Genomic DNA, 13,068 nt, shown 5'->3' on the forward strand with positions numbered 1-13,068 from the left:
GGGGAAGACGCCTATAGTCAGTTTTTTGCCCGCGGAGAATCCGAAGATCTCCAGAAACGGGTGATCGCACTATTCCGCTCAATTCAGTTCGTAACTATGACGCATTAGCTCGAGCAAAATGGTTTGGTCATCAATCTCTCCTTATCCGCCAGTGGGAACGCCCCTGGTAGGAGAGCTGTCAAACACCCCAGATCCAAATGTACTCAATAAACCACATTTTGGCAAAGAAAATGTTTACTAGGCAATACTTGCACCAGACAAGTTTCATTTAATCTATCCGAGTTTAAAGGACATTTCGGACTAATTATCAAACAATTTATACATGCCTAGTTTCTGTAATTCTTTAACTTTTGTTCGTTTCCTTAGGACTTCTTTTCCATTCCAAAAGACGGACTGTTCCTTGAAGCCATTTATATTTAATTTTAACGTTTTTTCATATTTCCATGGAAACGTTTAACTAAAATATCCTTGCTTTTTCCTGTCTACTATTGCATAAGTTTGGATGACGTTCCAGTGAATTCGTCATAGGGCAAAATTGCATAATACCTACAAAAATATTTACTTAAACGAAAAAATCATAATTTGACATCATCACTTGACACTGACAAAAGGAAATGTCATTTCTATTGTTTGTTTAGAAGCATTAGTTATTAGGCCTTACGCTTTGTGCCACAAGCCATTGCCGCTCCATACTATGCAAAGGAAGGAGGAGGAGGTTGGCTATGGTTTAGTTGCTATTTCTGTTGCTGTAGTGATTAAATCACGTCTTCTCCTTTCTAAGCACCCATAAATCGGCGGTTTCTTTTTGAGTCCAGTCAGTGCTTAAAAAGGATTACGAAAATTTTGCTGCTGTTGTTAATGTTTTTGTTGTTGTTTGCCAATGCCGTCACAGTCGTTTGCATTTGGTATTCATTCGGCATTAAAGGTGATTAACATGCAACTTTTGAGGCATAGGTACCAAGTCAGCCAGCCAGCCAGCAAGCCTGCTGCCTGACAACCTGCTATCCAGGCTTAATCGTTGCTATTCACATTGTCGAAGCGGCTGTTTGCTATACAACAAAGACTTTATCAAATTTAATGAAAACAACGCCATTGATGAACACACGAAGTGTTCTTCTGCAGCTAATGTTGTCTCATGGTCTCCCTCCTCATATTTTTTTTTCTATTGATGTTTGTCAATAGGAGGAATATTTCAAAAGACTTTAAGAAATTTATGGATACACACACAAACAAACAGCCAAACACCCCAGCAGACAGATGATGAGTCTTAAATATTCATACAGGAAAAATACTACAACAACAACAATAAGAAGGACAAACTATTTGTAAATAATTATGGATTCAAAAGCCAATTGCGGAAGAGTTTTTATTTTTACGCAGACCCAAACGACGAACTTATGGACAAGATATCACAGATCCTGGTTTTGTAACAGGAAATAGAAATCCTTTGTCTTTTGGCTTACCCGTTTATTTCCATGAGTTTTTGAGCGGAAAAATGCTGATCAAAGGAAAGTGTTTTTTTTTTCTCTAAATGCTTTGATTAGAGCAAAGAAAGGGATGAAGCATCTATATATGCTTCTTATATAGCCACGTCTTTCTCCTCAAGTGCTAGGTGAGCACAATTCAGCACAACTTGCAGATTTCCAAAAAATGCCTCATATAACAAAAGTTTTACTTTTTTTAATTTTTAGCGAGTAACGAGTAAATTCGTTATGTAATGACGAAATATTGTGCTATGTGAGCACAACTGAGCGAAATTTACCGCATCTCGATATTTGAATTTTTAGAAAATTTTCGTTAGCAATTCGTTAGTCGATATAGTGCAAACCTGGCACGTCGCAATTTTTGTATCATATTTATTTAGGTCCGATATGAAATGGACAATATTGATCCATTCCTTTGAAACACTACTCCATAGAGGGTCAATAATTCAAATAATCATAACAGAATTCAAAATATATTTAAATAATCGGACATTAACTAATGGTATACATCTTCGGCAAAATTGACTGATACTTGTTAACGTGTTTTAAATAAAATACAGATATTAAAAATATTGTAAAACGTTATTATATCGCATATTAGACAAAATGAGGTTATGTATGGAACATCTTAGGGCAAAGGAAACATTAGAGCCCATTATGACCCACATATTCAAATTTGTAGACATATTCATGGGAAAATGTGCCAAAAATCATCAAAATACCGAATATCGGGAAATACGGCTATATGGGGTTATACAAAAACGTGGACCTATCAATACAGTGTTTCGCTAAAAGAGCTAGAACCCATTAAGGCCAACAAATACCGATTTCTAGACAAATCTGCGAATGAATGTGGCAAAAACCATTAAAATGCCGAATATCGGGAGGTACCGTTATATGGGGGCTATACCAAATCGTGGACCTATACATGCAATGTTTCGCTTAAGGAGCTAGAACCTATTATGACCTACAAATACCAATTTTCAGACAAATCCGTGAAAAAATGTGGCAAAAAGTTATCAAATTACCGTATATCGGGAGATACCGTTATATGGGGGCTGCACCAAATCGTGGACCTATACATGCAATGTTTCGCCACGGGAGCTAGAACCCATTGTGACCTACAAATACCAATTTTCAGACAAATCCGTGAAAAAATGTGGCAAAAATTATCAAATTACCGAATATCGGGAGGTACCGTTATATGGGGGCTATACCAAATCGTGAACCCTTACATGCAATGTTTCGCCACCGGAGCTGGAATCCATTATGACCAACAAATATCAATTTTTAGGCAAATCTGTGAAAAAATGTGGCAAAAATTATCAAATTACCGAATATCGGGAGGTACCGTTACATGGGGACTATACCAAAATGTGGACCTATACATACAATGTTTCGTCACACGAACTAGGACCTATTATGACCACCAAATACCAATTTTTAGACAAATCCATGAAAAAATGTGCAAAAACCATAAAAATATAGAATATCGGGAGGTACCGTTATATGGGGGCCATACCAAATCGTGGACCCTTACATGCAATGTTTCGCCACCGGAGCTGGAACCCATTATGACCAACAAATACCACTTTTTAGACAAATCTGTGAAAAAATGTGACAAAAATAATCAAAATACCGAATATCGGGAGGTACCGTTATATGGGTACTATACCAAAACGTGGACCCATATATCTCATTTTCAATATCAACCATCCTAGACACACTACAAATTGTTCTGCTAAATTTTGGCACTCTACGTCAAATAATGTGGGCTGTATCGTGATTTCAACAGACGGACAGACAGACAGACGGACACCGTTAAATCGACTTAGAATTTTATGCTGATTATGAATATATATACTTTATGGGGTCTATGACGAATATTAAAGGATGTTGCAAATGTAATGACAAGGTTAATATACCCTCCTTTCCAAGGTGGATGGTATAAAAACATATCGTGCAGATGGCCTCCGCGGCTTTGCTGTCTTTTAATGACATTTTCATGCTGCGAAATTTCATTAATGCGGCGTCCAATTTCCTCTTTCAAGGCTTGAGTCGTCGTCAGCTTATTCGCGTAAATCATCGACTTTATCGATATCTAAATCTAGGCGTCCAATTCTGGTATCCAAAACGCAAAATAAGAAAGACAAGAAAAAACTAGTTATAATTTCACGACACAGCACACCACTGACTTTTTGCGTTTGACCTGCCTCGTTTTCATAAGAATGGTCTAATGATTCCATCAGCCCAAAAACTGCACGACACAGAGACACGTTTAGCATGTATTTGCTTCTCGTGAATAACTCGAAGATTTTCCTTACTCCAAATGTGAAAATTCTGCCTATTCACGAAGCCATCAAGATGGAAATGGGCCTCGTCACTGAATATGATTTCATCAGAAAAATCCGCATTTCCATGTTGCCTCGCCAATAACCAATTAAGGAAGGAAATTAAGGAACATTTTCCACGGTAAACTGGTTTTTATTCCTGAGTCAATTGAACTTTGTATGCATGAAGATGCAAAATTTTCGTCGAAATTCGAAATTTCCTGACCTCTGTATCCAATCGAGATGAATGGACATCATAACGTACTGCTGCGATATTTTCGGTCGATCAAACTGTTCAAAGGCGTGTTCTTGTCTTTTTACATCACTAACAGATACAGTTTCTGTAAATTTATTCATTAATCTTTTTACAGTTGATTCTTTTGGAGTATTATTGTGATCCCAAATTGATCGCAATTTGCGAACCGTAGCCACTATGTTTATACTGGAAGTCTCAGGAAAGTGTTGCAGATGGAGCAATCTCTTAATCTGAATCGACTTGCTCTAAAAGATTTTTAATTTTGTTCAAGCTTTTGTAAAATATGAAAAAGCCTCCGCCTCATATGACTACAGAGGTTATATATCATTTGATGCGGCATAAACGTGCCTCATTGAAATAACGGTTACAGACCCTTGTTATCCCAATATTAGTATTAGCGCTAAGTCAGGTGCGAAAATGGATAATATCGGCTCACACCATCATGTACCTCCCCCACAAATAGCCAAAATTTTATATAATTACTAGCTGGCCCAGTCCGCGTTGCCGGCCCGTAATTTTAGTCTTAACTGCTTATTTTAAAGCATAATACATCACAGAACTGACTTATGTAAGTGACACAATTTTTATTATACTTAATGATTCTAAATAATTTCTAAATAGACATGTCTCAATATTCATATTAAGAACAGTCAAAGATAATTACAATTTTACACCCATTACCGTTAGATGGGAATTAATTTTTTTGTTATTGAAATTGTGTGGAGACCAAATAATGTCCATAGTTCTCATCATAGTATAATTCAATGACGATTAAACAAATGTTCGGTCCCGTGTTTCTTTTTAATATTTGTAATATTTGTCATGTTTCTACCACAATTTCTGACTGAATAAGTCCCAATTTGACATTTCGGAGTTTATTTCATATAGACGTATGTACATCCCAAATCTAAGTTCCCAAACAGTATTCTCTCGAGGATTGCAAATTCAATAGGATACAAAATGTTCTTTGCCGACCATTGGTTAGGAAAGTGGAATTGGGTGTACACATATAGTGGGGACTATATTTAAATAAATGCCTACGTGGACAATTATCTGTAAGATGGTTCTCTACCCCAGAATAGCCTAAATACAGTATTTTATCCAAACCAATTGATGATTTTTGTCAAAACCAAGATGGGCCCAACTCCGAAAACTGTATGCGAAGAGGTTTTCTACCCCCTTAAAAACAAAGATGCCAAATAAGGGTCAAAAAAAAAAAAAAAAAGTGGCCAAGGCCACTTCAATCCTATGATGTTTATACAAAACGTGATCAGTTTTTGCAATGATGGTTTCTTCCCAAATTACTAACATTTACCCCTTTAGAAACAAAGATGCCAAATAAGGGCAAAACAAAAAAAAAAAAAAAAATAAAAAAGTGGCCAAGGCCGCAAAAATAGCTTCAATCATATGATGGTTATACAAAACGTGATCAGTTTTCGCAAGGATGATTTCTCCCCAAATTACAAACATTTGCCGAAATTAGTATGAAAATATGGTAAAAAAGTAAAATAGACTTGAAATATGGGTTGTACCCTTATCCGGGGGTTATGACCCATATCATGACTTACAAAAGCGATTTAAGGTACCTTGAAAGTTAAGGAAGAATTTATGAATGGATAGGAATTCTTTTCTTACTTCTATTTTGCGCCCTTTAAATTCGGTATTTCACTGATTGCAGTCCCAATGAATTTTGCATTTTGATTAGGTCCAAGTTTTGAAATGAGCCCCATAACGCTTGGACATATTTGTTTGTTCAAATGTACTCACATCTTCCAGTTGAAAGCTAAATGGCAATTTTAGACATGAAAGATCGCCATTTAACATAGTATTGCACACTATTTCATTTTTGATATTAGTAATTCAGAATTCAAAACAATAAAAAATTTACACTTCTATATGGTTGTTAAATTGAAAAAATGTCGTGCCAAAAAGATTTTGTTCATTCATATTTTTATTGGTATTTTTTAACGCATTTTTATACCCTCTACAATAGAATGGAGGGTATATTAAGTTTGTCATTCCGTTTGTAACACCTCGAAATATACATTTTAGACCCCACAAAGTATATATATTCTTGATCAGCATAAAATTCTATGTCGATTTAGCAATGTCCGTCCGGTACCTTTCGATATGCGATATTTGGATGATTTTAGGGACATTATTTACCAGAATTTTTTATAATTTGGTATTTGAAGTTCTTAATTGATACTACAGTCTATGGCAAAAAATTGTCTGTGCAATCCACGTTTTATAACCCCCATGGTACCTCATTATATTCGGTATTATGATGATTTTAGCTACATTATAAACAGATTTTTTCAAGTTTCGCATTTGAATATTTTAATAGCTTATGACAAAATTGCCCAATTTGTATCAAATGGTGGATTGTATTCAAAGATCGACCCGGCCAAATTTACATTTTTCCGAAATTGTATGAATTGTCAAAATCCATCAATACGTTCTTGAAACACTTTTCACTATTTTTCCAATTTTTGAATTTTGGCATTACGATAGGCTCTTTTTTTGATTTTTTGAAAAAGTAGTTATCCTTCAACTTTGGTTTGACCGCGTTAAATTATTTTGATATCATCTATTCTGGTGTCGCTTTATACTCCCCAAAAAGACTACATATCATATTACAATTCAAACAGAAAAAAAACGCTACAAATGTACATTCGAAAATCTTAAGTCAAAATGGAAAAAATCATGCAAAATAAAACATTACTATTGTACATTTCAAAAGTCAAAATGAAAATTTTGAAATCTTTCATTTTTATTAGAAGTATGGGTGGTCAGTTCCTCAGCCACCAAATAAATCCCTAGGTTTGGAGGGAAAGTAAACAGTATCTCGTGCAATAATTTCTAAACCGATATCTTCATTATCTGGCAAATATAAAGATTTTGGGCGTAAAAATAGGCGTGGTCTATATTTTTTTTCTTTAAAAACCTAACTTGGGGCATGACGAACGTTTATGCAAAAAATTGTGCAAATCGGTCCAGCCATTCTCAACTGATTCCATTACCAACAAACAACAATTGATTTTTATATATATGTAGATAACTCTCATAAAATGAGAAATGATGATCATCCCAATATTTTTATTAACACAAGGTGTGAAGATGGAATATAACGGTCCACTTCTTTCTGGTACCTTCCCCACAAAAGAAAAAATATATTTTCTTTAAATATTGCACATCCAAACAGTTTTATCAGTATTTGATAAATAGAGGATATAGGCTGAGGGTATACATCTGTCTGCAATGCCGACTGATACTTTTTATCTTGTTGATATATAGACTAGAAATAGATATCGTACTTAAAAAATATGTCTCCTATAAATTTTTTACAGCAGCCTACATCTTTTTATATTTCCCTTAAACTTAATTCACCAAAAACCCTTCCGATCTCCTCGCGAAATAAATTTTATTGTACGCACATAAAATTGATTTATATCAACAATTATGCACGTGACAGTTTGAATTTTCCTTTCATTTATTAATTACAATAAAACAAACAAACCATAACTTCAAAGAACAACACACAAGGAGGCTCTTTTGCAATGTGATCCCCTGTAAAATTTCTGAATGAAATGCAGTTACAGCACCAAAAAAAAAAAAAAACCCGTCCATCCGCCAAAACAATTTGGCTGGCTGTTGTGCTAATTTTGGTTCAATGAACGACTGGCCTTGAACAACGAAAATTCAATATCAACAACAACAACAATACAAATACAAAATCAACAGCCAAAAATAAAAGCAGAATTGAAAAATGAAAATATCACAGAAAACTCATAAATCCACAAAATGCATCCACGCAGGCCAGATGGATACAGCAGAGCAAGCCGACCAGCTAGCCAGCTAAGCAATACCATCCGTCAACTCCAATGTAGCAGTAGATGGCAGACAAAAATCGCAGGAAAATGCCAAAATAAACAAACCGAAACTGCAAGCAGACTCCATCAACCAGCGTGACAAAATACGAAATTCAATCAAGTGTAGAGGAGAGTCTGAAGCTGGGGGTTGGGGAGCTAGTAAAGCCCCATAAACAAATTTAAAATAAAAAACGAAAATGCATCGAAAAAATTATGGCAGTGGAGTAGATTTATGGGCCTTTGGACCGAAACACGCAGACAAACACAAACACAACCAAAGCGACTCAGACTACAAAAACGCGCCGGGCCTGCCAGACAATTCAAAAACAAAAAAACCAAACACCAAACTCTGCCGAAAATGAAACTGAAATCTTGTGCTGAGAAAAGAGAAGGTAGTCCAAAAATAAACCGAAAAAAGAACCAAACCACATTCACCAGAGGTTTCTGTTCAGCAGAACTGGTAATTTCCAAAAAAAAAAGACGAACATCACTTCAGCCAGCAATTTCAGTGGTATGAGACATCCAGGGAATTGTAAAAGATCAATAAATTCTCATTAAACGAGTTTTTTTTGAAAAAGAATCAACATCGACAGCAATTCAATTCCCCTGTTTACTTTTGAGCATTTCGCCAAAAAAATGTGCACAAGAGAGAAGATCGCATGCAAGGTACCACCAGCAGACAAATAACCTACCGCAAGTCAAAATATCGTAGCCGGAGACAATGAAACCAAAATCAAACAAAAAAGAAACAACAACAACAACGAATTGACGTAATTACGAACATCCATGTGAAACATGTACTTGAACCTGGCCCAAAAAAAAGAACGCAAAAACCCAGTAAATTAAATAAAATGTAATTTTCATTTAAGGAATTACAATAATGCATATTTCACCCCAAATGGCCAATATAAGGCACCTACGTATAAAATATTTAATATTTTATACGTTTCTCACTTAGTTCTCACTTAAAAGTTCTACAAAGTAAAAGTCTTCTGTTAATATCTAGTGAGTAATGTAATTTCCTATGAATTTGAATTATTATAGCATATTTACAGTTTTCTGGATTTATACGTCAAATTAAATCAATGCATATACGTATTTTATACTGCGTATTTTACCTGCATTTTTATACCCTACACCACAAGGTGGTCAGGGTATTATGTCTTTGTGCATTTGTTTGTAACAGGCAGGAGGAAACGAGATAGACCCATAGTTCCTTTTGATGATCTGCATAGAATCACATTCTGAGTCGATTTATGCATGTCCGTCCGTCCGTCCATGTATTTTTGTAAACAAAGCACAGTTCGCATTTATTGCCCTATCGAGATGAAATTTGGAAAAAATCATTTGTTTGGCTCAAGGACGAACCGTATTGAAATTGGAGATAATCGGTAAAAATTTAGATATAGCTCCCATATACATCTTCGTCCGATTTGCTTTTTATTGTGCACCAAACGTGTAATATAAGCCCGAATAGTATAGAATTTTGCAAATACAACCAAACTAGGCCTGAAAATAAGTATGCCAAATTTGATCGAAATCGGTTCAGATATAGCTATAGCTCACATATATATTGTTCATCCGATGTGTTATTTTTGTCCTCCGATGCCGTAATATGCACTCTGTAACAACAATATTTGGGGAAATTTATCAAATACAGCTCAAAAAATACACCTGCTAAATTTTATCGACATCGGTTCAGATTTGGATATAGCTCCCATATATAACTTCGTCCGATTTACCTTTTATTGTGCACCAAATTTGGCACTTACGACCGAATTGAGTCTAGAAGCTAGTATGTCAAATTTGGTGAAGATCGGTTCAGATATAGCTATAGCTCCCATATATACTGTTCATCCGATTTGTTATATTTGTTACACACAGCCGTAATATGCACTCCGTAACAACGATATTCAGGGAAATATATCAAATACAGCTCAGAAATATCTTTGCCAAATTTTATCTAGATCGGTTCCGATTTGGATATAGCTCCCATATATATCTTTATCCGATTTCAAATTAATTGTGCACCAAATGGGCAATAAAAGTCCGAGTTTAAAAGATACAAATGCTTCGGCATATTTAGTCCTTTTGGCTCGTCGGTCTTGTGCGCAGTTTTTCCAATTTGAAAGACCATGTTCCGATATGTTGTCTTCTACTTGGTCTTTCTCATCTAATTCTTGGCCTTCCCTTTCTGCGTGAACCATCAGTAGGCTCGCTCTTATATACCTTATGAGCTGGGGCATCCTCATCCATTCGCACTATATGACCTAGTCACCGTAGTCGCTGCAGCTCGATACGTCTGACTATGTCGATGTCCGAGTATAGATGGTATAGCTCGATGTTCATTCGACGTCGATATTCGCCGTCGATGCAGATCGGCCCGTAGATCTTTCAGAGAATTTTTCTCTCAAACACTTCAAGCGCTGCCTCATCTGCTTGCGCAAGTACCCATGCTTCAGATCCATACAACAGCACGGGTAGTATCAGTGTCTTGTAGAGTGTGAGTTTGGTCTGGCGAGACCATAGTAGCATCTATTGGCCAACACTATCCTTCTCCGAATCTCAAATCTGATGTCATTTGTTTTGTTTTGATGGCGGTACCGAGGTAGATAAAGTCACTGACTACCTCAAAGCTGTAGTTTTCAAGTTCCACAGTTGGTCAGAGTCTACTGGACATCTTTCGCGTTGATACCATCAGCTTGGTCTTCTCGCCATTTACTGCCAGACCCACTTTGGCAGACTCCTTCTCAATTTGTTCAAAGGTGGATGTTACCGCTCTCAATGTTCGACCCATTATGTCGATGTCGTCGGCGTAGGCGAGCAACATGTGTTGTTTGATGTACAGAGTGCCATTTCTGTTCACCTTTGCATCTCATATGACCTTTTCCAGCAGGATGTTAAATAGGTCACACGAGAGGCTGTCACCTTGTCTGAACCCTCGTTCGGTATTCAAGGGCTCGGAGAGGTCCTTTCCGACTCTAACTGCTGACCTTGTGCCAGTTAAAGTTATCCTGCATAGCCTTATTAATTTTGCAGGAATGCCGAACGCAGACATGGCTTTAAACAGCTCTGAGCGGGTAGGGCAGTCAAATGCGGCTTTATAGTCGACGAAGAGGTGGAATGTGTCGATATGTTTTTCTTGGGTCTTTTCCAGGATTTGGCGCAGAGTGAAAATCTGGTCTATGGTGGATTTGCCAGGTCTGAAGACGCATTGGTATGGTCCAATAATGTCATTGACCATTGGCTTCAGTCGTTCACACAACACGCTGGAAAGCACGTTATACGCGATGGGACGGAGACTGATTCCTCTATAGTTGCCGCATATCGTCTTGTCTCCTTTTTTGTGAACGGGACACAGGATGCTGAGGTTCCAATCGTTGGGCATACATTCCTCTAGCCACATTTTTCTAATCAGCTGATGCATGCTCCTAATCAGCTTTTGACCAACGGTCTTGAATAGTTCGGCTGGCAAACCATCGGCACCTGCTGCTTTGTTATTCTTCAGCCGATTGATTGCTATTCTGACCTCATCTTGGCTAGGTGGTATACACTCTATACCGTCATCACTTATTGGTTCTGGGGTATCTTCCTCACCGCCATTATTTGATACCAGAAGCTTTGCAAAATGCTCCTTCCAGATCCTCAGCACGCTATATGTTTCTGTCACCAGATTTCCTTCTTCATCTCTATAGGAGGATGTGCCTGCACCAAAGCCTTCGGTTTGGTGTTTTACTCGTTGGTAAAATTTCCGGACTTCATTCTTACTCCTGTACATCTCGATTTGCTCGCGCTCACGTTTTTCTTGTTCTTTCTTCTTTTTTCTGAAAATACGTTTCTCCTCTCTCCTTTTCTCCCGATAATTCTCTCTTGCATTACGTGTTGCTACGGTCTGCAGGGTTGCCCTATACGCTGTGTTTTTCACCTCAGTAGCATTACGAAACTCCTGATCGTACCATGGGTTTCTTGCTGGTGGTCTTTGGTACCCAAGTGTTGCTTTTGCTGCAGTTTGTAGGGAGTGGGCAATTCTTTGCCATTGTGCCTCTATATTATCAGGACAAGGAGTGCTTTCGTCAAGCAGGTGGGTAAGTTGGGCGGAGTAGGCTTCTGCTATCTTTTGTGATTGCAGCTTTTCGACGTCGAGTTTCCGTGTTGTGTTAGATTGCACCTTTGCTGCTACACTAAGACAAGTGCGAACCTTGGCTGCCACAAGGTAGTGGTCCGAATCCATCGCATTTCCTGTAAGGCAATAATATCGGCTTTGTACTTCTTAAGCACATCCGCCAAAGCGAATACTGCGCCTGTTCTGTTCAACGTGCGCGCAGATTCGCAGATCGTGGTCCTTTATACGTTTGCGGGGGTCGTCAACATTTGGCCATCTACACCAAATTTCAGTGCCATCTACACCAAATTTCAGGATTTTAGCTCTATTCCTTCATTAAATACCAAATTTAGTATTTATCGTACAATTATAGAACACATTTACAATACCACCTTCATATCTTAACCACAGGGGCCAACAATGACATCTACATCGACTTTCGGAATTTTACCTCTATTCTTTCACCCAATACCAAAGTTGGTACTATTAAGTACATTTCAACAATTACAGTACTCATATTCAAAACCACCTCCACATGTCCAGGCTACACAGGGAATATCAAAACTTTCACCCAATATCAAATTGTACCAAAAATATTACTATTTAGATCTTTTCGTGCACTTATAGCACACATTGCCAAAACCATTCTTATCACAAAACTTCTACCAACAGGAATCCTCATATAAATTTTCAAAATTTCAGCTTTATCTGTTCACACTAAACTAAACTCTTCCCAATTTAGTACCATTTAGAACAGTTCGCACACTTAGTATACATTTCCAAAACCACTTTCATATATCAAATTTACTTTCCAAGCTTGATGCCCATGCTAAATTTCAAGTTTTTAGCTCTATCCGTATACACAATACCATATGATACCACTTTAGACATTTATTACTATTTAACAACTTTTCGTAACCTTAAAGTGCGAGATTCCAAAAAACCCAGCCCTATAATTTCTTAAGTCTACCATGGAAATACCCAACAAAGTATATATATTCTGGATCGGGGTAAAAGTCCTCCT

At 37.1% G+C, this 13,068-nt stretch overlaps 1 protein-coding gene across 1 annotated transcript; it reads right to left on the reverse strand.

Annotated features, from left to right (window-relative positions):
• Window positions 1-3,553: 3,553 nt before the first annotated feature.
• LOC131804200 (uncharacterized) lies at window positions 3,554-12,173 on the reverse strand. Its single transcript, XM_059126704.1, has 2 exons — window positions 11,333-12,173; window positions 3,554-3,741 (listed from the first exon to the last, which is right to left on the reverse strand). The coding sequence occupies exons 1-2, from the start codon at window positions 12,171-12,173 to the stop codon at window positions 3,554-3,556; spliced, it is 1,029 nt and encodes a 342-aa protein (XP_058982687.1).
• Window positions 12,174-13,068: the final 895 nt, after the last annotated feature.

Source organism: Musca domestica, unplaced genomic scaffold (assembly GCF_030504385.1).
Source record: "Musca domestica strain aabys unplaced genomic scaffold, Musca_domestica.polishedcontigs.V.1.1 4, whole genome shotgun sequence".
Lineage (NCBI taxonomy): Eukaryota > Metazoa > Arthropoda > Insecta > Diptera > Muscidae > Musca > Musca domestica.